Raw genomic sequence first — 27,079 nt, forward strand, 5'->3', positions numbered from 1 at the left:
CCTTTTACGTGCCGCGGATTGAGTCTATTTTTGGGGACTGCTGCCATTTAATATCGGCTCGCACCTTAATTGCGTAGCAAATTTGCTCCAAAAACTGACATGGATTTCACACCGAGTAATTATGCATTTGTTTTTAAGAAATATATGAACTAGGAAATCAAGAGTAAGTTACAAGTGTGATCTTGGTATAGTTATAATACCGCAATTACCGCCTAAAGCGATAAGGAGTGTCAAGCTGATGGCGTGATGGCCTTGGTAATGCACTGTGCTATTCGTCAGCGCAAGACAAGATAAAGTGAGGATGAGTCTTGCGTGATAATCAAGCCAGTCTTATTTGTTGTTTCGCCAAAATCACATCCTTTTCTGAACAAAAATGTATGCTAGTGATAGGAAGTGAATAATGAGCCACGGTCCTGTTTCCGTCATTTCCTCTCACGCCAATGCCGATGAATGTGGGTTTATTTGTGTATTTCCTATTCTATATATTTTACGAGAACTCCTTCTCACTTCTTAAACATTCTTCGTTTTTATTATTGTTCTAATTTTTACGCACTCTGCATGTAGTCAAAATTCAGCGAGTTGAAAGTTTTCATAATATTTAGAACTGTAGGTTTTGTTGAAGTCATCATACTAACCGTCTGAAATCTCCAGTCATATTCACATCAATTATAAACCACCTGCTTACCTTTTTTGTACAGTCTAATATCAATGTCATTACCGACTAGTATCCCTCAGGTTGAGTAAAAACGTGCAGGCCATGTTTTTACTTGAGTTATCGGGCTTCCTATTTTAAATACAATCATAACAGGAAGTTTCTTTTTTAAGTATATTTAGGTTTTGTTGGAACTCATTTTAGGAATTGTTTCAGCAAGTTTAGTGCCTATGCCTACCTAAACTGCTAAGGAAAAAATTTACTGGGTATGAACTTAACCTTTGAGTAAAGCTGGAAATTCTGATCGGACCGTCAATCTTTCTGCTTCACAGCCTGCCTAGTTGCAAAATTTCGAGGCGCAAAAGCCAACTTTGAGCGTTGTTAAGCATGCAGCTGGCCTACATTTGCTTACTCACAAAAGGTGATAGATAATAAGTCATGAAACGAAAACAATAGGGTCATAAATGTAGGCGAAGATGACGACAAAGAACCAAAAGAATGAAACGAGCTGTTTCCTATCCGACCGGGGAGGAAGAGCACGTGTCGTTGTGTGCACGAGAAAAGAGAGTACATAGATAACAACTGAGATTAGTTCTCCTGGAAATATCTCTGACAAGGAATTTCCTTACATTAATTTATCGCGCGTGGCTTTTAAATTTTTAAACTGCGTGCGTGCGACCAATTTAGTGTTAGCGATTATTCCCCTGGTATTGCGGTCTGTGACAAACGCCTCCAATAGAATTATGTACGAGATATGATTTCACAGTGCCATTGGCTGAGAACCTAGTACCAAACACAACCACCGCACCGGAACAGAGCCTTCCGCCAAGTCAGTGCAGAAAAATTGGCTTGCTTTGTGGTGCCATGAAAGCAGCGTTATCAACAATTTCCAGAAGCTGAATGAATCATCCTGTCGTACCATGAGAATTGATAATGGAGGTAAAAATGGTTCACAAAGTGGATATGAAGTGATTCATTCTTTTCAGTTTAGTTCAAGAGTAACAGACGCACGATTAAATTGTATTAAGGAATGAGGTGACGCAATTCAAGTGAAACATATTTTCAAAAACAACTAAACATTTGACTCACGAAATTTGCGATAGCATATATTCGTAAAAGGGGAAATGGTGCAACAGAAAATACTAATTTGCCATGTCAAAATCGTTTCCAAAATTAGAATTCATCAATGTCGTACGCAAACAACAACAATCTACCGAAAATAGCCGTTATATTTTTGGGGGCTCGACCGTGCCAATTTGGGCGCCACAATCGCAATCGCGAAAAAGCTGCATCGCCGTTAGCATATTATATTGGCGGCGCAAGCAAAAATAAACAAACATCGCGCGCGACACCGCCGCCGGCGGGCGGTCGGGCGGGCGGTGGGTGGGGAAGCCGTAAAAAACAGAGAGGTGGTAGCGGCAAAAGTTAATGCATCTCGTCATAGTTAGCATTCAGTCAGTCCACCGAAGCTAGTCAGTGTGCGCGGATCGATGTGCAGAACGGAGGAGAGATGAGTGTGCTAATGGAATCATCGAACAGCGTTTTCCGCTCGCTGATCAATTCAGTGCACACGTCGCACTCGGCCTCGTCCTCTTCCTCGGCCGGCTCCTTTACCGAAGTGCAGCCTCCCAGGAAGCACTCGCCCCAAAGCCACAGCCAGAACATTGCACCCAAAGTGTCCATATTGGATGTCTGCCATCGAAAAATACGCTTGATCGGCGGGGCGCCGGTCGCCTTCTTCGGAGGACTTGTCGCGTGAGTCCTCAAACACTGATTTTCTAAGCTATTTTTTCAGTCAAAACTTAGAAATGAGGATTTTTATCATTAAACAGCCTTTCTCTTATCAGCAGCGGCAAGAACGCTAAAGATAGCGTTTTTTTATTTTTTGCTCTTGATCTTCAAGCGACATTAAAAATACTCGGCAAACTACATTCTGACTTCTTTGATGACTGAGCATGCTCTGACACCTGTTTTGGAAATAATAATTCTAATTTTGAAAGGACTTTCGCTAACATCTATATTAAAAGGGGCGTGTAATATTAAGTTAAGTCTGGCCTTTAACTGCCACTATTGATTCAATTTTCGGTCACGGCTTGAGAAACCACTAAACTTTTGATCTAATTTTAGTGGTTGTTCATTTTATTATTTGGTAACCCCATTTTGCAAAGAAGGGTTGATATTTAAAGTGTAACCAATTTTTTGTACTATTTGCAGTAATAAAAAAGCACCATGCTTTAGTGAAAATTCAAATTTTTTAAAGTTTCTCCAAAATTTACAGCGCTTGAGCACATTTTCTTGGCAGATTTCGATTCCTTTCGTCGAGGTTTGTCCAACAGCGAATGGAACCCTCAAGGGCAACTCTTTGTTGTGAAATAAAATAGGATTTCAAATAAGGAGACAGTCCTCACCATTTTCTCAACATTGACAGTGTTACTTAGGTCAATTTTGTCATCAACTGAACCCTAAGGGATGAGTTCAAGCATTGGTAACAAGGACATTCCTGGATTTTGCAGTATCTGTCCTTTTTAAAAGAATGTGCAGAGCTGAAATTTTAATTACTGGGGCCTATAGCTCCCGTTATTCAAGAGGCAATGTTTATGAATTGACCCGCGTGGATTAGTCTTTTCTTCGGCGATTAATGAAGATGCTCTGTGACAGATTCGCAGCCGCATTGTATCAGCCGGCCAAAGTCGGGCCTTGGCCCATTTTTGTGAAAGTCGCCCTGTTGACGAGTAGCGGCCGCTTTTAACAATTTGTCTCGCTCTTTGGAGATCTGCGCAAAAAAGTGGCAGCTTGAAATGCGGACCAGGAAAGAAAACACGAGTAGCCCTACTTAATTATAATCAATCTTATTGCGTGCCACCGATTTAAAATCTCTGAACTTGTTTGCTCTCCACTCAAAGCAAGTTACTAATGACAATAAACTCTGCAGCACTTGGCCATTTTCATTGCAAAATTTGTCCGATAAGAGCTCTACCGACTTATCTAATTTAGCTGTTTGCACAATTTTATTTTTAATTCGTGATAGAAGGCACGTCTACGCTCTTTAATCAAGTTTACTCGTGTTGCTTTCCTGAAGCTGGATAATTACACAGCTGGTGATCATTGAGATGCGCATCGTCGCTTCTGACACATGTGAATACTTTTGAAATTCCTCCAAAATCCGAGCCAAGACGCGCGCGAAGTCACGCTCTCTCAGGCTATTCCAGGAGGCGCAAATCTGCAAGAGTGATTCATAAAACGGCGCAACTAGAATCTGGTCGCAATAAAAGCGAAAGTGCTAAAAGTGCACACATGAATTAAGCAGGCGCGCATTTATTACTTCATCTCCTCCGGCTGGCTGACTGCCTGCTTATCTCTTGGCCGCGTGTGCATGCATTCATTTTCTGAGCCAGCGCCTCAGCTGCAGCTCAAATTTCATGAGCTGCTCTTTATCTAGGCTGGAAATCTGAGTTGCCGTTTGGAGCATTGTGTATAAATAGAATTATTTGCGCAAACATTGGTTTGTCAGTCAATTGTTAAATAACGAAGCAGGCGATAAGCAGCACGAGCAGAGGGCGAGAAATGACGTTAATAGATGTTCTATGGAGACGTTGAACTTGATTTTTAGTCTCGTGTTCTATGAAATTTGATACATTACTTTGTTTGAGTTTCCACTTTTCAAAACAAACGTGCCGTCAGCAAGGTTGTTTCCCAAAAGTTGTCAACCTCTGATCTGACAGGATGCGCTGAAACCACAGCGAAAACCGAATTCCCGCTCCACGCGAGTGTTGATAATTCTGCCAGCGTCGAATTAAAAGCCACGAAGGCTCAGCATGCCATGATGCATTTGTGTCCTATTGTGAAATGTAAAAGACGCAGATTCTGACGCTTTTTCAGCTGCCAATTAATAGAACGCGTGTGAGCCATTCAGCAGTCGCGATGCCGCTATTTTTGTTCTTATTTTAGACACGACGCACGTCTCGTGAATCAAAGCACTTCTCGATGTGATCAGAGGAACGAACGCGTCAGTGGAAGAATTAAAGTAAAATTGAACGTGCTGCGTGATGCGCCAAATGCGTTCAGCGACCCGATCATTTCCCACTAAATTAATCAAGCAAAAAGCATACAAAACCATAAACCAAAGCTGTGATAGTGAAATCCCAAATGGGTTAGTTGTTAAAAGGAACGTTCAGGTTCATGTTTCGTTTACAAATCGTGATTTATTCCCTTCACAGAGATGTTAAAATAAATCATAACTTAGGATTTGATGTTCTGTGTCTGCGTGAAAAATGTTAAGTGAAAGTTCGACATCGGCTTTGAAACAAAACATTGATTTGTTTACTAGAATTTTGTTCATTGTCTTTTTATCGCTAACTGGAAATGTATATAGGTCAGAGAATTCTAAGCACTTGGTAACTGACGTATATATTTGCAGCGTTCTGAAATGATAAATTACACAAACGCGGCCATTGCGTGGCGAGAGCAATTAAAATCGATACGTTGCGAAAAGGTGGGTCAGGCGATAATCAGCACAAAATCACAGCGTGTGCTATAAACCGTGCGACGACAAGAGAGACAGACACGAAAGCCTCTCCGCGATCGTTGCAGAGATGCTCCTAGCCGCACAGATGCATGCCAGCAGACTGCAGGGTGCCGATTATTCCGCGTTCGAGCTTATCACTGGCATGCAACACAAATAATGAGCATTGCACATGCAGGGCTGTCTGTCACTACGTGCAAAGTAGAGCGAATGTACGTGATTTACTCGGCGAAATCTCATCATAACTCGCATTGCGTCTGTCCTTTCATAATAACATGAATCGTAACTCGTAAGCCTGTTGTTTGTGAGGAAAGAGGAAATTGCATCTGACGCAGCTTGTTATTCTGGGTGGATTCGTATCCGTACCAATCATTGTAAATCTTTTGACTCTGCAAAATTGCCAGCTAACATTTTGTATAAAATAAATATGTACACTACTTGGTGGGCTCTGTCGATTGACAGATGTTTGTTCGGTTGCATCAGCCAGGAATTTGATTCAACCTTAATATATTTTAATCGAACTAACAATAAGCTACCTTATTCCTTCCATCTTCACCTCTTTAAAAACCATGCCATGGTGAGACATTTTTCTTGATTCATTAAATGTGGCTCCAAAATCACAAATTTTCATATTTTCTTGTTTAAAATAAGCCGTGAAATACAGCTGCGTGAAAATAACTTTTGTGGCATTTTACTTTTCTTATTTTTTGTTAATAATTAGCAAAGTTTAGCCTTTGTCAGTTAATAAAGTTCTCTTCTATTATATCTACAGCTTACAATTAGAAGCGAGCTGCAAATTCATTATTTGCAACTGGCTTTTGCTTGCATTGTCTGCCCTGTTTGGGTATAAAACTTTATTGCCGTGTAACAACCCCCTTGGTGCAAGGCAAAATAATTGGTAAACAATACTTTCCCCGACAAAAACAAGTTTAATCACATTACCAACGAAGCCAAGCGCAGAGAATGGGTGCGAAATTTATAGTAAAGGCGCAGTGTGAGCAGCGACGCGCAATCAAGCCACCCCAAGTGCCGGGTTGCCCCTCAACAGGCGTTAATATACCAACTCTGCACACATAATTCTGATGACCGCACTTTATGTGTTGCCTAGCGAGCAGCATAATAAACATCAGAATGCTGCGCAGTGCCGAGCTGGTTGCATCCTGGCAGGGGAGTAGTAATGCGCGCGTTCTTGATTATTTGTGAGCACAGCGGGATCAGTACAGATTAAACGACGCTCTCTCAGGCCGGCGTGCAATTGAAAAAAAGTGACACGAAAGCGTAGTTGCGTGTGATGGACTTTTATGTACATACCGCATTAAGATCGGCTGCACTTAAACTGAATCTGCCTCTGGAGACTTATTATAGTAATAAAAATCGCATTAATTCGGCCTATCTTAAGGGCCTGCCTTTTTATTGAGATAAGAAGAGTTCGGAATGGAACTTGAAAGGGTGTGTGGCTTTTAGCTGAAGTTGCTAGCTATAGTTTGTGGTCGAGAAAATAAGACGCAATGCAGATTGGCTATGGCTTTCCCATGCAGGGACAGTTACCACACTTGGACACCACTTCCAAGTTTTTTTTGCACGCGACGCCGTGAAATTTCAATGCTGACCTGCTTGAAAACGATAAAACTCGAGACTGGCACGGATACATGCAAAATACATGCAAATGATATTTTTTTCCATTGGAAATGTAGCTTTGGTCATTCATATTTGTCAATCAAATGTCGCAGAGATATTTTTAACTATAGCTTCCATTTTCATGGAACGTGCAAGAGTCAAGAGCGTGTCGCGAGTGTTGGTTCAATAATATAATATAAATTTTATCATCTGCTCATCGAAATAAAAATTGCAGCAGTTGTTGTTGTTGCCATCCGGGCAGCTATGGAGCGCAATTTGTTAAATTGACACAATGGTTGGTTCGTAACATTCACCGTGAGCAAATGGTGCTTGGAAAAATTATGCGTGTCACGCCCGCCCGCTCCTTGAGCCGTGCATTCATTCTCTTTCAAATCGACTGGAAGAAAGGAATGATCTGCAGCGAGTCGCTTGAAAACCAGATTGAGGAGCGACGACAGACAGCTGCTTTACGAAAAGAAAATAATGCGTGCGATACTCGCATACGTATTTTTTTATTCAGCCCTTTTTGGTCAACCTGGATGATTGCTCAGTAGGTTGTCTTGCGTGCGGCTTGGCTAAAAAGCAAAGTAAATAAATAAATGCTGCGGCAGAGCAGACGTAAATATTACAAATAAACAAAGTCAATGGCACATCCGTCCTCGCAAATGAAAACGTTATGCTTGACAGCAGATTTTAAATTAAACAATGCCGTCAGCACGAAATTTTAATGGGCTTCCTAGGGAGGAGTGTAATAGCGGTTGGGGCAGGTCAAGGTCACAGCAATGAGTGCGCAAAGTGTCCCGTGCATAATTAAACCTGCTGCTTTGCGCGACGTTCTCTTGATAACATTGTTTATTGCAATAATGATTGCTGCGAAGGTTGACTTCCTGGAAAAGTATGCAGCTTACACAGAATTCACAGCTCGCATACTTTTAAATTTCTAATGTCTCCCACTTTCAAGAGTATCCTAGATCATAAATTTATTCGCTAGAATCACGCGCATTTTTGACTCTCGTAATTTAAGCACATTAACCGATAATTAAGAATCAAGACAATCCATTCCCCCATATTGTTGATAGATTGGGAAACACATTTTACTCTAAAACGGCGAAACTTTTTCTGACCATTCGTGAATTTCAACTAGCTGCACTATTACACAAAATAACATCTAAAGTTGGCAAAGTTGAGTGTGTTAACCAAGCAATGTCTCGCAAAATGTCGCAAAGGCATTCTACATTCGCTTTTCATGTGATGTTATTATGGAAAAACAAACACTTAGAGTAAATAAACGTATGGGGTTTCATCGCTGAGAAAGTAGTTAGTTGTTTGTGCTCTGCCAAATCCACTTCAGCGCAAAATCTGGTGTTTTAAAGAGCTGCATTTCTCTCTCCACGCAGCACTTAAGACACTGCAGCAGCATTTTTAATCGCTGAAGTTCTATTTTGGTAGTGAGCAGCTTCTGAGAGCTTGGTTCAGGTTGAGTGGATTGAAAACAAGAATCTGCTGACGCTTTTGCTGCTGGGCACTCGCAGCTGGTAAATATAAACCAGAGTGTCAACACATTCTCGGGCAAAAGAGTTGGTTAGTCCAAAATCTGATTGCCCGTCTGCTCTGAGTTGAAGGACCTCAAATCGCGTTACACGCCGATACTCGATTCAGCCCGTCGTTTCGCCGATTTTCTTTCTTCGGCTCTCGGGTTAATGTTTTTTTTGCCGTCGCGCTCCATCGAGAAGGCAACGTTGCGTCGTCTTTTGTCGACAAACGACTCTTTTTCTCGAGTGCGATTTGCCACGGGCGATGACGACAATTTCACCTGGCAATATTGGCTCAGCACGTGATTTCAATATCATTCATTCGGAAAATTGAGATTTCTTCACTGCATTGGCACCATGTTGTTTTCACTTGTCCGAGGAATGATTGTTTGCACGAGTTGCGAGAAATTGTTCTCATGCTGTGTTGGAGGCAGGAAACGAAAAGCCATTCGTGTGCCCGTGTGATTACACCAATGTGCTGTACACTGCTGGTTTGTCGCCGTTGCGGTTTTCCCAGCTGGCGCTCTTATCAAATTCACTGAGTTAACAACAAGTGGTTTGAAAGCCTCTCGATTTTGATTGCACATGGAAATTGTTAAAGTCAATCGTAACGCTTTGCTCAATTTATAAAATTTTAATACGACAAGTACTCTTTGTAAGTTTACAAACGATTATTTTCTCTCTTTTCATAACACAGTATTATTACAATATTAATTAAATTTCTTAATCTGCATCAAGATTTGGAAAGAAGAGAACCAGCTGATCGACGGCTTCTCTTTCTCGATTTTAACTCTATGCGTATTCAGAATCTGAGTTAAGAATCTTCCGCTTCTTAACCCAATTTTCAATAATGCCTTCCTCTATTTTAACTTCCACTTGAGCGAGCGTTAACCCTTTCGGCCGCTTATACGCGCCAATTAAGTCGCAACTAATGGCCTTTGGTGCATCAGCTCCTTCCAAATTAATCTAATCTCGGCCTTCTATTCTGCTCATAGTCTTGAGCAACGCCTGGCTTCTCCGCTGAATACACACGCTTTTCAACCAACTTTACTATCGCTCTTGTTATTATTGCGCCATTGACGGAACATTATCGACCGCTGGGCCCATACAATGCAGCAATCAGAAATGCACGAGCGCCCTCTCAGTACGCTCGCGCACCATAAAAAGCATTACTGCACTCTTTGGTCTTAATTCACCTTTATCTCGAGCTGTCTGATGTCATTTCTCTCAGTGTTTCGCTTGTGGGTGGGTTCTCGGACTTAGGCTTTTTATTGTCCCTGAGCAAATAAACATGCACAAACAAAGGAAAAGCGACTTTAAGGGCGCGCGCTAAGTAAGTAATTCAAGGTGCTCTCCAGATGCTTCTTGTATTCGTCCTACGCAACCTTTGGCCTTGCTTCGCCTTTTCTGTCGAAAGCAGTCCAGCAGCTGCAGGATTTTCTCACTCGTTAATTTATGCATAAGGATGCTGCAAATAGATCCGACTTTCCGCAGCCTTGATTACACAACCGACCCCCGCTATTGTGATAATTTAAATCCAGTAGTATGCAAATTTACCATGCAAAATAGAATAATAGTTAAAAGGGGCGTGAAAAATATAGAAACAAAAATGTTTTAACTATTCATTTTACTGACAAGGATATCTAAAAATATCAGACTAAAATTTGGTGATAGTTTATTTCTTAAAATTGCCCGACTTTTACATCCTATTATTATTTTACTCTTGGATATATTTCATCATCGTTTAGGGATTTTTCACGGTCCTTAGAAGGATCCTCCCCATTTTGCTGTGGCCGATAAATATGTAAAATATTCTCGTTAAGCCAGGTGCACCGCGCCGAAAAGTTTTATATGAAAAAGTGGAAAGTCCCCCAGATGTTTGCTCTTCTCCCTTTCGAGGATATCTTTTGAAAAAAAGCGCTCCTTGCAGTTGACTCTGCGCCAAAAGTTTTTCACAAAGATTTTAATGATTTACACAGAAGCTGCGCGTTCGTAATGAGCTGACAAATAACTATGAAAATTTAAAGCACGAGTGTGTTGGGGGGGGAAACTGGTGAAAAGCAGTCGGCGGCATTTCGCTATCGCAAGGCGTCATCAAAAATTCAATAAGGTGAAAGGAAGCTGCAGCACGGTCTGATTTTGCACTGACAGAGAAAGACCATTATGCCTGGCGCAGTGTCGCACGTAATTCTCGTAGCGAGCAATGCAACAAAAGCTGAACGAGATAGAAAAAGAAAATAACAAATCGTTGCTTTTGCTTTCGTGCAGCTTCGAAGTCAGGCGCTCAGTTTGAGCCGCGCATAAATCGTACATTTGGCTACTTGCACAAGTGACAAATCGCAAATAAATACATCAAGCCACGCAAGACGTGGGTCAATTGAAAGTCACTTAGCGCTGGACTGGCTCGCCCGTTGGCTAATGCATGGGACCAGATTTACGGCGGCATGTAGAAGTCAACGCAGCGCGCACACACAGCTCCTGAACAACGGTCGACACACTCTGATTAAATAATTCTCGCGCGCTTCAGAAGTGTCGGGGATAATTTCGAGGACGAGAACAGTAGTCGGTGAAATTTATGGTTAAAGCCAATTGCTAGATATTATATTAAGGGATTCAGACTTGCCTGTGGTTCGAATGCGCAGTTTAGTAACCAAGCCTTGAAGAAATTCCCTGTGTTTGAAATGATCTTGCTGAAAGTGAAATTGTGGAGAAAAAAATTATCTAGAATGCCCGGAAAATTCCGGAAATACAAGGACAATGTAATTTTTTATTTTCAAAGAGACCAGCTTAAATATTAACAAATAATGAGCAAAATTTATATTTTTATCGACTTTTTATCGTTCAGTGACAGTAAGTCAATTTAAAAAAAAAATTCCATTCATATTTTGCAAACTCGGCGCTCGCTTGAGATGATCGCCAGCCATTGACGGAACCTGGTCAATGGCCACCTTGACACCGACCATGCGAGGACATGACCCCGGTAGCAAATTAGCTTCATTCACAGCGAAACAAAGGATCGAGCAATTTGAGGGCGCGTGAGTCATCTGGTGGAGCCTTCTCCAAGCTCTGAATCTCGCTTCTCCGCCGCAGCACATGCTAACTAACATCTGACGCTGGCGAAAATCATTTTTGCTGCAAACTCGTCACATTCCCTTCTTTGTCAAGCAGGCAGCTAAACCCTGTTGAATGCGCCAGATGGACAAATTGTGAGAATTTTCCCGGCGACTATTAATAGACTCACTATAATCAGTGAAATGAAAGCATCATCTCAGCTTCGCTCATGGTCACTTATTCACTAGCAGATCGTGACGATTAAAAATAACTGGCTTTATGAACATATTTTTTTGACTCAGCACAGCTGCAGTGTCTGCAGTGAACACTCGCATTCAGGCATCAATTGTTGAAAAATGGAAAAATGAAAGGATGAGGCAATTCGGAATTATCTCAAATTGCCGTATTGAAATCACGCGTGAACCAATTAGTGCAATTTATAGCATGCATCAGGTTTCATTAAAAATTATTATTTTATTGTGAATAATAAATGTTTAACTTAATTTAAGGGAGCATTCAATCAAAGTAATATAAAGGCAGAAAATTGCAATTTTCTTTTATGTTGTAAAAAATAAGCTTCTGTGTAACACTTAAGATGAAACTCATTGTCAACTTGCTCTATAGCGAGTCTCATGTGTCGGCTGCAAATTACAAAATTCGCAACTTGCCTTTAACTAAGAAACCGGTCTTGAGCAAGTGCAGCAAATTGCAAGCAAGCAGGTACGAATAATCCCCATTGTGCATTAGGTTGATGTTGTGGAAAAGTGCAGCAGACGGCATTTTTGCGGCGAAAAAGCCCTGATCCAATTAAAAAATATCTGCTGCTGTGGTTTCGCCACTTCCCCTGCGAAGTCGCACGGTAAAAAAATACTCATAAAACTGGCTGTGCATTTATCCGCAACGGAGCTCTGCTTGCTATTAAGCGAGCGTAATTTCCTGCTGCATTAATCCTTCTGCCGCGCAGCATGCACTCCGTGCAACACAATAATAATCATAATAATGCGGGCTGCAGCGACGAACGAAATGACCACTAACCGCGTCTCAGCCTTCGCTTCTCCCCGCTGGCAATGGTCATACCTTATAATTGTTCGCCCTCTGCGCGGCAATGCTCATGTTTTGTTATTGCTGACACGATTTTTGTCCTTCTCACGAGCTGATTGACGCCCTCGGAGGGACTGAGAGTGTCATTACTGCTAAGGAGTTAAGTTTGTGCATCTCTTGAGATGTTACCTTTTCTTTGAGCCCTTTTGACAAAAGTGGCTTTCTCTCTCTGCGCCGAAGAATGACTGAAGTGCTATGTGTATTTCGCCGATGCGTCATGTCGCTGACAAATCACTTTCGTTGTTAAATTTAGACAAGATTATACATGCATAATATTCGGTCTCTTAATTAAGTTAAGAATAACTAAACAATGCAAAATTATACATCGTTATCAATTGTTTTTCTTGTGTTTCAGGTGAGTACATTTGCTTGTCAAATCAACTGAAAAATCGAGAGGGGATGAAGCTCATCTTCGGCAAGTAATGTAAAATGATATAATTCGTTCGAACGAAATCTGCATCGCTGAGTTTGAAAGAAAAGCATATTAACGTCTATGTGTACTGTCTGTTTTCACGTTTCGGTGCGTCTGCCTCGACTACGCACTGAATTAATTCCATACAAGGCATTACCCGTCCTGTCAGCAGGCGGGCTCTGGTAGGAACAACAATGATTACAGAACAAACAACTTTTTTTAGCGGGATCACGTTTTGCCAGCGCAACTCGAGTTTAATCTGAACGTATTGTTTCAGCAGGAGAGCGCTTTTATTTTCTTTTAGCCAATTGGGAGCACACGCGCTTTAATATCACAACAAAACGGTCGCCCATCCGCCCTCGGAAAAAAATATAATATCGTGTGCGCACAATTGCATGGTCGGAAAAAAAGTAATGAAGAAATGGCACACTCCAGAGCAGGAGAGGACAAATAAAAATGTCGGCCCGTGTGTATGGATCGGCAGGCGTGGAAAAGTGGGCTGACCTACTTTTGCATCGCATTGAGACAAATCTGGAATGATCGCTTTAAGGATGATGAGGGTAGCGTTATTGCTGGCGCTTCTAGAGGAAAAACAGCTGCCGCGCCTTGCCTTTGCTGCTGATGAATCGATTCTCGCACCGTCTAATGGCTCAGAATATTCCATTTTTATTGAGTTGGTGCTTATCTCTTGAGATGCTGACTGATGGACAGGGAAAATTAATGGTGTCTGCAAATTTATTGAAGTTTCCTCAAGTGTTCATTCGTCTAGAAATTATTATCGCAATTATTTGCATTCATTCCTTGAACGGTTCTTGTCACGATGAGTGCTGACGTTTATTATGTATAAATGATGTGTATCTAATTTACGAAACCAAAACGATTTTGAACGGGGAAAAGGAAAACTCGCTTCCTAAGGTACAAAAATAGATCTTTCTTGCCTCATTTGTATGAAGGTTGCAGGGTGAAATACTTCCAACAAACAACCCTCACACCAAAATAAGTGCTTGTAAAGTGTGGAGATGCCGGTTGAATAGTCAAGTCCATGAGAAGGCGAAACACCCAACTCCCGCACTGGTCCCAACGGAAAATAAGCGCATCTGCATGATAACGAAGCCCGCATTGCAGCCACAAATGGACGCTAGTAAAAATCTCTCGTCTTGCACTAAACGTGCTTTAAGAATCGTAAAAAATCCACCCACACCATGTCCTCTCATTCTTCCTATACTGTATTAGTTTCAAACAAACTTTATTTTGGTTCCGCAAGGTCATGAAGTGTCACTTCCAGATAAATGAAACAAAAAATGAGCGCAGTAATTAACAAAGCATTTCAGTCAAAAGTACCAGAAGCGATGCTCAAAACAAAAATAAAACACGCTCTTACTATTTTGCGCATCTCCACTAAAGAAGGATCTGCTGGTATAAATACAGAAGAGTTGGCCGGCTGAGCATCCCTTGGTTGATCACACTCAAGTGGCCGACAACTGTGAGAGTGGTGTGCTTCGCGGGCGCCTCGGTAGGGCTCTCTCGGCTCGTCGGCGCGCGGATGATGCGGCACTCGTCGCTTGATCCGCCCGCCCGCCCGCCACTCGCTCGGCAACCGTGCCCTCGCCATGTAGGGGTTGCTGTCGAGGGTGGAAAAGTATGCGTTGTATCGGGTCAGCGGCGAATCCGGCCTCACCACGTGCGCCTCGAGTAGCGGCCAAGGCAGCGACGGCCCGCGCCAGGGCCTTCTCGCTAGGCTGGCACAGATGACGTGCTTCTCGATCGTCAGGGCGCGTCTCCAGGGCGACTGCTTCCGTCGCAGGGTCAAGAAGATCCAGAGGGGCATCTCCGGAAGGTAAACAAACTGACTGGCACGACTTAACAAAACATTTTTCATGTTATTGAGGACACTTAATTGTGGTCTGGTATATATTTCAAAGTAATATGCTCCTCAGTTTTTGATTCGTTTATATTTATTCGTCGTCATATTTTTGTGTGTGTGCAAAATTAGAGAGTATTACATAAGTCACACATAAAAAATCTTTAAAGCAGGCGTATTATTTCGTTGTGATGGGCTGTTTCTTGAAAACAGAAAAAAGGCTATAAAAGCTGCAGGCTGTTTCCTGCACTTGGCAGCCCAAATAATTTATCTGCACATCGGAATGTGCTAGCTGGCCGCAAGACTTTGATAATTTATCGACCACGTTGAATTGTTGTGCACACACTGTCACGATCGATTTTCCATCAGATTCAGTGATATTTCACCCTCTGCCCTTGACTGCACCAACATTCGTTGAAAAAATGTGTTTGTGTTTGGCTGGTCGATAGTGCTGGTTACGTGATGTTGTATCAGAGGCAAATATTTGTCATGAAAATAAATATGCCGCTACCGCACTTTCGAAACCCGGTAAAAAGATTATTGCTGACTTGCCGATAAAATATTTATGCATTAGAAAAGCACTTTCGGGCTGGTCGCCGGCCAAGTTCATGTGCTTCCAGCTTTATTTTGCCACTGCAGGTATGAGAGCGAGCAGGTCAGCTTTTTTGTTTGTCCACCGCCAGCCTGTCTTTGCAGCATGTAATAATGGACCAGTAGAGTGCGTGGTCGATGTCAAATTCAAAGCCAGGCAAAAAGCCTTTGTGTCAGCGTGCACGCCACAATCCGCAGCTTTTCAGTAACCTTCTCTAAACATTTCACCCTATCGTGGCTATTGCTTTTTAATGAGCGGGGGGAAAGTTTTTCACACTCAAGCTGAGAGACGAGCGTGGTTTTGCCGGAATCGATAATCGCCGGCCCACTGACCTACAGTCAAATTTCTGCAGGAAATACCCAAACACACACACACACACACACACACACACACAAACACACACACACAACGTGTGCTTTATTTATTCGGCTCACTCTCGACCAACGGTGCAATGCAGCAAAAGTCAGTGCCAAAAGTTTTGCGTACGGCCAAGGCCAAATAATTGGTATCTCTTTCAAGGGCAAATATTTATATTCGTTTCATGAACGAAAGTTCTTCACAATCAATATATGGGTCACAAGAGTTTGAATTGGACATTTTTAGCTGCTAGAACGAGAGCACGGAAGTTCAAATCATATGTCCTTTTTTAACGATCAAAAATTTAGAATGAACACAAACAAACAAATATGTGCAACGATAGTATTCAAAAGGTTTTCCGTCAAAATTAAGTTCAGAGCAGAATAAGGAGAGTAAAGTTCTCCTTAGAGCAGAATAACCAATTCACTGACGATGTCATGTAGCGATAAAATATTAACAAAACACATGTGACCCAAGCGCATGAAATAAAGGTGCGTCTGCGCCGAAACAATTCTCAACTCAACGATTTGTGACCTTTCAAAGATTCCGTCTCTTGTTTGCCTCTGGTCCGGAAATGCAAACCACAGAGGCAACAGACGCATGAACTTTTGCCGAAATTTAATAACAAGAAGATGACCTGCTTGCGTGCTTGCCTCCCGCTGTTTGCGGCCTTTTGATGTCTGCAAGGTATGCAATTCGCCGCGAAGCACCGGCAGGCAGGTTGCCTAACCGTCTCTGGGCCGTCTCTTTTTGCTGTTTGCAACGAGCGTGGCAACAGCAGTAATTCGTCCAGGGAACGAACAAACCGCTCTCGCTCTGGCAGCTTTAGTGCGCGTTTGCGTAATCAGGACTCGTGCGGACGTAATAGCGTCATGGGACCACCAAAAATAGGCGAAAAATGCTCAGCCCGTTTCTTGGACCGCCAGCAAGCTAGCAAGATGCCGAGAGATGGAAGGCATCCAAAAATACCTATTTGTGAAGTGTGCTCGCGCCACGCCTTTTGCAACGTGACTATTATAGTGCTGCAAAATGAATTTGAATGGCGCTCCAAGCTGCTTGTCACCTAAAACTCATTTCTCATGCTTGAGAGACGCAGTTCTATTTCAAAAGGATCATTTGCAGTGCACATATATGTGGATATTATTACGTTTGCCGAGCAAAAAATCTCACAAGCGCAAATCGAGTTTGAGTTCGCTCCAAACAAAATTCAGATAATAATTTTAAAATATAACTGAACACTTGCCATAAAGAGTATTCCAGGCTTGAGACTTACGGTGAAAAATTACCCCCGCATTAATTAATTTAAAACCCTCGCCTGCCTGTCCTACTAAACTTTCCTCCAACTTTCCTATCTGGAAACTTGCTGTGGAAAAGTTGCGAAATCAATTTTTGCTCACTCTGAACAACGCGCGCCTTTGCAATCATGCGCCTTCAGCAAGCCGTCGCTGTCAAGCACGGGACGAGCAACCCTTTAATTTAGTCCATAATTGGGTCACTTGTGATTCGGTCCAAATTAAAGATCACACTGCTGCAGGCTGGATGGCGCGTCGCAATTTTTCCCAATTAAGCAGACAGTTGGCCGTCCTTGTTAACGAGCTGCTCTTTTTCAGAAATCATTGCAGCTTGCTCATTTTTTAAAAGTCAAATTGCATTTTTTTTCTCTGGCAACAGCCTAAATCAGATTGTGAGCAATAGACTGGTTGAAAAGTTCATATTATTTACTAAAAATCGAAGTATTTATCCAGGAGACCTTCTAAATCTCGCGATTTTTCGTGTTTTATTGGAGGCCATACCCTGATATGAAATAGGTTCGTAATTAATTGATTATTCAATCACGAGATAATTTGCTGTACTTTCAACGCTGCTGTATCAAGATTTATAATAGCCACAGCACGTTTTACAATTAACTTAATCCGCCGCTAGTAGCGTTGTTGAGTTTGTAGAATTTTGCAAAACTTTTATAGGCAAATTAATTTGTAAAGTGATGATGAAAAAATTAAATAAGTACGTTGAAGCGTTCTCTTTATATAACCAGTCGCTATTAACTTTACATTTCGCGAAAAGCAAGTTCCAAGCGCGATTTCATCTCTTGAATGAACATTAATGAAAATTTCTTCATTTTAGTTTGCATTATTAGATAGTAGTTTTAGGTCCCGCGGTAGTGACGACCTTGTCATTAACAGTCTGCAATAAAGAGCTTTTACGCATTGTTGTGCTGGCTTTGCAGGGACCTGGATTCACATGACACACATAATTTAATTTGTGCCTCTATTTTTCAAAGAGCTCTCATGCGGCACGCATTGTTTCTCAAAACACTTTTTTCCGGTCAGGCCGCTTGCAAAATGACGCAATTATTTTGTGTGCTTACTCAATCAGGATATGTAAACAAGAAACCTCGCGTTGTCATAATCTAATTCACGACTAATTCTTTGCAGGTGTTAATTTCGCCAGAATGATTGTTGTTGATTTGTATGTGTATATTTATTGCGATGACTCATGCGTATATTTTCTTCGAGCTAGCCTAGAACTCAAATATATTTTAATTTGGCTGACTGTTTTGTCTTTTGAGTTTATCAGGGGAGGACTATTATTTTCTACTTGTCCTCCTCTCGGAAAAGCAAGAAAGCAAGGTCACGCATGCTTAATTTAAAATCCATAAAATAATTTTTCTGCAGCCCTTCAAGAAGGTGATTTAATTAGCAATTTTTTAAAAATTTAATTCAATTAACTGAATGCCAAACTGCAGAGCTATATTTGCCCGCACGCTATGAAGCTATTGACACAGTTCTAGCCCGCGTGACGCGTGAATTTGTCAGGTTTGTCGTTTATTTGATTAATATCCACTAGCAGTTATGCATGCAGTGAGTGTCAACACCCCTCTGTGAGAGAGTGAGAATCATGTAATTTTACTCAGCTGCATCCCTTTATAATCCGTTTGCATACGCGACCCATATAATGTAGGTCGTTTAGCTGGCAGCAACTTGCAGCGAATTTATCAAAAAGTTCAAGGTCTGCGTGCTCGATCGCACACGTGACTCTTTTCTAGCTCTGGGAGCTGCTGAAAATGAATTTCATCCGCAGTGGCGGTAGAGTCTGCAGAAAAATACTTCTTGGTGCAATTTGAATCGCTTGGCACGGCTTTGAGAAATGTGACTTTGGCCGCGGCAGCAGCGTCTTAAATTGGCTAGTGCACGTAAGGAGATATAAAGTTGCACCAGCAGCCAGCTGAAATTGGCCGCAGGGAAAGAGAAGTCTGTAGATCTCCAGTGGCGTGCGGTCTCAAGAGGTTACAATAATTGTAATTATATCACAATCGGCGTGGAGCAATTCTGCGTTTGCATGCATATCAATCATTCGTTTACCGAGATGAAACATAGAAAAGGGCGTTACGCAAGTACTCCAAGGATCAGGTTAATTGCTCGCAGAATCTGCTCATTAGACGTTAAAGCGATTGTAATATTAGAAAGCGCGAATGGAATTGTTTATCGGTCGCGACCATGGAAGATGAAAATAGTTGACATTTTTTAATTGAAACGATCTCATATTTCTTTTTATTGTTTCACTTGTCCAGCGGGGAGAGTTGTTGTTTGAGTATAGTTGAGAGCTTGCATTTAATTTTCACGACGGAAAAAAGAAAATTTTAACCCGAGTGCATGTGTATGTGTGCGTGTGCGTGCACTGAAGCAGACTACTTTCACCAATATGAAAGAAGATCGCTAGCACGTCGGATGTCCAAGCCAGTGGAATCAAACCAACCGCCGTCAAATGCAAATCGCCTTTCGTGTGAATTAAAAAGAGAAAGGTTCGCTCGCATTGTGTGCCTGCAAACACACTAATACACAGCTGTACACTTGTGGGCGGCTTCCGTCGCGTGTAATTGCACGGCTGGCGATTTCCCCGCCGCGGTGCATCATGCCGATAAGTATTGTGTGTTTTGGACAATGAGCCAAGTGCAGTGATTTGAGTGCTACCGTTTTGAATTCAAATGAGCGACGTTTGCAAACTTTCATTTGCCGCACCTCCCTTTTAGGAAATTCGCTCATTTTTATGGGTTGAACCGTGATGCAATAATTACAATGTGCTTCCTTGTGAGTAATGCCGCACGCTCTCATAAGGGGCAACTAACGGCATTTCTGATACCCACGATTTTTATTTACCCCTTACAAAATTTGCAATTATGGCCATGACACTTGTTAACTACAAACACAAAATATGCTGAACGTGGGGGATTTTGACCATCTGATTCCCGAATAACATCGGTTGAAGGTAGAAAGGCGTTTAGGAACAAAAACTCTTCAACACGAAAGTCAGCTCGTTTTTCCTATTCATGGGAAATTAGTTCTCGGAACATAGCATCAGAATTCGGGCATTTGGGCCGCGAGCAAGAAGCCTGTGTTTGCCAGTTTTTTTTACAGCCACCTCTCGGGCGCCAATTCAATTTTCCACTTGTGCGTTCGTCGGTGTAGGCCGCTTTTTCAATCAACTCCATATCTCCGCGTTTCTACTATCGCGCAGAGCCGGCGCTTTTAATTAACCTACAATGGCTTGGAAAGCGAGTATGCTGGTGACAGGTATGCCCGTGCACCCGCATGCTAAAACAAGCACACCGGCAATAAATTCGCGCACAATGCCTCTGCTAACTGTTGATCAGGCGATTGGATTGAATTCGGCGTCGCTGCATCAATGCCAGTTTCACCTAAACCGAAAGCAGCAGCCGGTCGGCAGTCACGATTTTCGATTATTATTGCGAATGGCAGGAGTCAAAGTTCAAACATACCAAAGAGTCGATTCCTCTTTTCAAAGCTTTCCATTTATGCCGATTCGTTTTGGCCGTTTCATCGCTGCCTGCTCACATGGAATTCCGCGCTGGTATTTTCGAAAGGGTGCATCTCTCCTGATTTTCCCACCGAGTTGTTTGTGCTGACGTCGCTCTTTTGGTATATGTTTAATTAGGCCTGTTAGTATTCCCATCCATTATCAGCGGTGCGTAACTCGAGGTGATGCGGTAGGCATTAACTACTGTTACAATCAGTGCATGCCCTGCACTTGAACAATGCTCGCCGCCACATTATGCTAAAACCTCAAAACGCACAGATCCTGCTCCGAATCCGAACAATGCCCTGTCAAGACACTATAACTGACGTTTTGGGATCAGCGCTGATCTTGAAAATGTCATTTTGTAGGTCATGAGTGCACTATATATATTGATTTAATTTGAGCTTGACTTTTTCTAAGCGTTGATGTCTGATTCACCCTTTGTAGTCTGAGAGAACGCCAAGCCTCTGAACTTACGTCGGCCTATTTCTTGAGTGTCTGCCCAGCCTTTCGCAGTTTCGGCGAGCAAACCCAAGGGTGACTCATGAATGTGGGCAGCTCTCAAAATTACAGGCTAACGCGTTTACATCATCTAGACGGCTACAAAGCCCGTGACACTGCATAAATTTCTCGGCGCTCGACGGTGTCAAACACACATATATATCTCACATATGGTGTTAGTTTGCCGGGTTCGCCGTGGCTGCGTTCAAGGGTACACACACACAAACACCTTCCCTACCTTGCCGAGTAAGGCGGCAGATAAGCCCACCAAATGCACCGCCGCAGACTGCACCCAACGTATCTATAAGAAAACTGCCTTTATAGAGTCAACACAATGTGCCTGCCTGTGACGCAAATCCAGTGCAAACAAATCTTGTCTTGTTTGTTCGCCGAGTAAGTGAGTTAGAGCAGTTCAATTGGCCGCAACCTGCACGGCAGCGGCGGCGCCGACAAAACAAATCCAGAAGCGCCGCCGGTGACGTCACCCCGTTCGGATTGACCCCCCGGAACAGGTCGGCCGTTCAGCCTGGCGACCTGTTTATTAGCATACGTGTTCAATCAGTCGGGCCAGACGGACGCGACCACCACGATTTGACGCTGTTTCATCAGCCTATCACTCATTTCCATGCCGTGCGCGGCGATGATGTGTGCTTGTGAAAGTGATAGCGCGCAGAGGTCGGCGAAATTTGATCCTCGCGTGATGGTGCTAGTCGAATTGGAATTAATTATTTGATGAAAACTTTATTGCCTCGCAATCTCCGCCATTTTTTTTCCTAAAAAGTTGTAGCTGGTGATGATTCGTGTGGTCGTTGATTAATTTTTCTTGGATAAGCCAAACTAGTGCGAGCGATAACTCAATATGGTGTTGAAACCACTTCGCAGTCGATGCAATTTTTTATCATTTATGTGGATTTGAGAACCATGGAAGATTTAGACCATTTGGAGAACTTTGAAAATCTTTGAGTTGTGCAATGATGTACACACTGAATTCTCAGAAAGTCATACATGCTAGTTTTACGTCGGGTTATTTCAGCAATAAGTCATACTCATTCGCAACAACACTCTTGAGGTTGCGTACTTTTGCGTGTATATGCGTGTGCAGAAAGCATATAATGAGACGCGGACCTTGACTCGAACATTTCTTGGTCACCACTCAACCTCAAATTCTGTGCGCGATCACGGCCATTAAAAGCAATTATCGATTCAGATAATGCGCGGCGATTTATCAGCGATATGCTCATACCTTTGTGCAATAATACCCGCTTGAGGGCACACGCGTGAGCTGTCTAGATCCACTTGGGCCAAAGAGTGCGGCATTATGCGTGTGAGAAGTCGGGAGTGCTTTTTGCCAACAAATTCGAATGCACACGAGTTTCCTTTTGATTGCTTCATGGAAACCGCAGCACCGTTCCCAGCATGCAATACAAATAGAAATATTCACATATATGTGTGCTGTTTATTGTTATGATTATTACTCCTGGCTTTTTTTCCAGCAGCCCGACAATGCGTGCGTTTATGGACGTGTGAAGGAGGGCCGTCTGGTGCATGGAAATTGTTCCATTGTCGCGAGTACGCTGTTAGATGGAAAGGGTTTCAGGCGTGAATTACGCCGCTAAAACGAATGTGAAAATATTCAAATGCACCGGGTGAAAATGAGAGTGGCTTATTCACAATGGAGAAAGGCTTACATAACAATCGCCGCGCGGAGGAGGCGTTATATTGCCTTTTTACGACCGACCACATTCAAATATTTATTTTCTCCTCAAATTGCTGGTTCAGAGTCAATGATCACTTCTGGGAGAGCAGCCAGTAGAAATGAGAATCGTCGACTTCGCAGAACTAGGGTTATTGTTACTACCATATATATATATAAGAGATGGAGAAAAATATCTCGTAGCAAAACTCAATCTTTGTCACTCTAGGCTCCCTTTATTTCTAATTCCATCACATTGATTTAACTTCTGATCGTGAGCTGAGTTCGAAATAATTGTTATTTATTTATTTGTATAATGTCTTTCAACCAAGCGAGGTAAAGGATTTTTAAAGTTTATTTTCGTCTAAATTTTCTGCACTTCTAGCTTGCATGATGTAAATACAAAACATTTTTATTCAATAGAAAGTTAGAAATTGTGATCAAAACCACAAATTTTCTATCTTGTTGTAATTTTGCAAGATCAGAATTCATTTTCCTCGCATTGTTTGCGTACTGTTTTGATCGCAGCAGACAATGGAAAAGAAATTCATCACCTTCACCATGTTAAGTGAGTGTGCACTTGATCCCGCGCGCATTGGTGCATGCTTATTATCCCCACTGCACGTTCAACAATCAGATTATGTGCTGGATTCGTGTCAACCGGAGGAGAAAGTAAAATAAGTAGCATTATCCTCTGGTTCGTTACAAGATAATGTCGATATATTATTGTTGCCTCTATGTGTGTCGTCCGTCCGTTGGGAGGCGGATCCTGCCGGTGCGCCGCGTCTCACCGCCGTCGACTCAGATTAATTTACAGCACGTAGACCCGCGCAACCTTTTCCCATTTATAAGCCGAGTATGATCGCGGTGTTTGCCGAAATGACGTCATTTAAGGTCTCTTCTTCGTGACTCACTTCGGGCCAAACCCCTTTCGCGCACCGCACTTGTGCTCAGTGTGAATTTCGCGTTCTGATGCAAATAACGAAACGGTTGCAGATTCTCTCCTTCAAAGTTCAAGGTGCTGGATTTTTTCCTGAGTAAGCAACCTGGCAATCATCCACTTGCACAATCATCAACTCTGAATGCGAGCATTATATAAAAGCTTTAGTCACGAATAAAAAACAGTTTGTATTTTATGAAAAAATAATATTTTTCTCTCCTTTCGATTTGAACAAAATATTTTAATTTCGATAGGCAAACATGCTATTCAATATTTTCACACACCGATTAGAAAATTAAAAAAAAATGTGACATCCGCGTGCACATTTGCCTCTTTCGTTTTTTTTCCTATTCGCAACTATCACACACTTTTGATTTCTCTGGATCCAATCTATCCCGTCTCTTTTTATGAGTCTCGTTCGATAGACAACGCAGTGCAATTTCATGACCAGCGGCAATAGACTGGCGCCACCGAAGCAACAGTTAGCGATGGTCAGCACATGAGTACATGCATGCACATCCTATTCGTCAGCCAGCGGCTCTCACTCGCTGGAATTGCCCCGCGAATTTTCCCTCGCAGTTTTGCTTTAGCCTTGCGCATTTACAGACTGACAATAAAACAAAAACGGCTATCAGAGCACGTCTGCTGCTGGCCGGCGACGATGAGTGCAGTTTAATAATTATTTTATGAGTCACATTATTCAAGAGCATCAGACGTGACCCGCTTGATAAACGAGTCGAGCGGCCCACCTTATTTATTCGTGGCGATGCCTTTTCTCTTCTTCATTTGCATGCTAATTGAATAATATAAACAAGAAGAGCGGCTGGCTGCATCCTCCTCGCCATTAATAGGCCTAGATAAGCTTAAGCCGGCCCCTGGACTCGGACTGACTGTCACACAGTCGCCTTTGTCTTTCAGATTGAATATTTAACACAGATCCATAGGGGAATATCTCTGCGGTTTATCGCAAGCTGTATGAATTTCTGATTTTCACCTGGCCCTTATCAAAACACGTGCAGAGTGCGCAAGTGTCGAGGAAAACTGGGTCATCTTGTAGTTAGGACTGATGCGTCTGATAACTTAAAAGAATCAACCTTCTGAGAGCAGCAAATCAAAAAGAAAAGGGTGCAATATCTAAAGTTATAAATCAGAAAAGAAATTTGAGTGACATTTATATATGCGACACAAAATGTAATTTATCTGCAGCACTCTGGAAATGAGCAATCTCGATTCATCCCGTGCCCTTTAGCAATGTTGCTTTATGGCAACACCTCTGGAGGCAGCCGTTAAAATGTTTTCATCTGTGCTACAGAGTGACAAACTGGGTTAAAAGCAGGAATCTAATTACGGCTGCTGTAGTAATGAAGAAATAAAGTGGCATGCGAACCCGTCTGGTCGAATCGTTATATTGCTTTATCTACGTGGGCGATAAATAAAAGCGGCGAGTGCCTAGCCTTCCTTTATGAGCGCATCCCGCCGGATAGTTAATTGAAAATGCACGTGCATGCACACAAGTGCAGTGCATTCTGCTTCACTACGCCGTACTTGATCCCGTTGGCTAACTGCGTCCCACTTTGCATCTGCACGGCTGGAATATCGAATTTTCTACTAGGGCAGCCTGCTGTACTGGCTGACCCATATATCCCGTGCTAAGAATGAGATCGGCCGGCACGAGGGAGCCTAATGATGGTTCACTCTAGATGAATTGCTTGCAGGGAGACGCAGCAGCGCCTTCGTGCAATTATGTAACGTTTATTGCGAAAATGCTAAAAATGGAAGCGATAAACTAGACACTGGTTCCACGGATATGATATATTTGACAGCTTTAAATTAGAAACTGTCGCATCCGTAATTCATACTGCATTATGAGAAAGAAATCGAAACTAAGCAATTGATTTTGCTTGTTGTGTAAATCTTCTACTTCAGTCAGGTTATTTGCCATCAATCAATGAAATAAGTTCGCGTGCATCTGGCATAATTCAATTAATTTAAGGAAATTGCTTAGTTGCTAATCCAGTTCTGTCAAACACAACAAACTGAACTCTGTCCAATTGGCCCAGATCGGTCCAACATTGCACAACCCATTTTTTGCTTGCATAAATTATGGTGGAGGATTCGCAATTAGTCCTGCTGACCGCCACAAATATTCCGCCACTGCACCTGTTGGGCAACACCTGCACTGCGGCTTTCTGACACAAAACGCAGCAGTGTGCATGTGTATTGGTCTGTTTTGCCAGATGGGCGGCGGAATTTGCAATATGCGGTGGCATTATTAATGTGTATATGGCTCGGCTGTCTGACAGACACTTCTTGCCACGCTCCCGCTGGATGCAATTAGTTGTAGCCTACTTTAGTTAACCGCTGCAGTCGTTAAACTGCCAACTTTTAATCTGGTCCCAAATGGTTGTCTCCCCGCACTGCGAACTTTGCAATACAGAGATGTGCAAGTTTCCTGCTCATAACTCTGTTGGTGGAAATATTCAGGTTTTATTATTTTCGCAGTGCTATAAATTTTGATTTTATTACGCTGTTTCGGGAAACTTGTTAAAATAGTCGAATCTGGTTTGGCAAAAATGGCTGCGTAACAGAAAGATAAAACGCGTCGCTCCCCTCAGATTTCGCTGAAGTGGCGATTCACAGCAAACGAGACACGCGCAGTGCTTCCGCCCGCTTCATTTTTGGAACCCATACCTAGGGATGTGAAAAACAGTAGAAACCTCATTTACAGATCAGTGTAGGTTCGGTTGACGGCAATTTTAGAAAAATATTAGTATCTTTCCCATTACATATTTCTTCCTAACCGTAAATGAAAACTGTTTCCTGTCAATATTTAAAAATCGTCAGGTTACCTACTACACAGCCAATTTGCAATTTTTTTTTCTTTTCACACCCCTTTTTCACCCCTATAGATCGCCTGTGCGTGCGGCTCGTTACACGTGCAACACACGCACAGACTCACTCAAACATACAGTTATTCTATTTCGCTAGACCCTTTGTCACGTGGATGAACAGCAGACGCGACCGGAAAATTAAAGTGCACGTTTCTCGGAAGTGCCGAGCGCCTCATTAAAGTTGAAACGCTATCCCGGGAGAGAAACAGCGCTCCGATAGAGCTACAGAATGCGGCGGCGGCGTCGGCGTCGGTGGGCCGGTTGACGAGCAGTCAGCCGCATCCCGCATCGCCAACATAAACTGAGAATCGCTCACCGAGAGTGCAAGTGAGCCGAAGAGAGAAAAGAAAAAGAAAGGTCGGAAAGGATGAAACTGGACACCCCGACTGCCGTTGCACTCGCAGCACAGTAAAGTGCGCTTTTATTTGACCAGATTGCCGATCTGCTTGGTGCCATTGGAGCTTGAGCACATCTTGATAATATGAGGCATCGGTGCGGTGAACGCAGGATTTTGCCTTGAATCGCCTGCTTTGTATTGCAGC

The 27,079-nt window shown here is 42.6% G+C and overlaps 1 protein-coding gene across 4 annotated transcripts in view; it reads left to right on the forward strand.

Moving 5' to 3' along the window:
* The window catches only part of Mob2 (MOB kinase activator 2), a 77,337-nt gene that overhangs the window by 24,208 nt on the left and 26,050 nt on the right, over positions 1-27,079 (forward strand). Inside the window, exon 1 of one of the 4 annotated variants that reach the window (XM_065481534.1) lies at positions 2,095-2,407. The exons of 2 other annotated variants lie outside the window; for them this stretch is intronic. In XM_065481534.1, the coding sequence (XP_065337606.1) occupies positions 2,163-2,407 (245 nt within the window). In that variant the 5' untranslated portion in view covers positions 2,095-2,162. Of the gene's footprint in view, positions 1-2,094; positions 2,408-14,479; positions 14,725-27,079 lie in introns of those variants that run through there. One more of the 4 variants, XM_065481538.1, reaches the window with a different exon arrangement.

This window comes from Cloeon dipterum, chromosome 2 (assembly GCF_949628265.1).
Source record: "Cloeon dipterum chromosome 2, ieCloDipt1.1, whole genome shotgun sequence".
Lineage (NCBI taxonomy): Eukaryota > Metazoa > Arthropoda > Insecta > Ephemeroptera > Baetidae > Cloeon > Cloeon dipterum.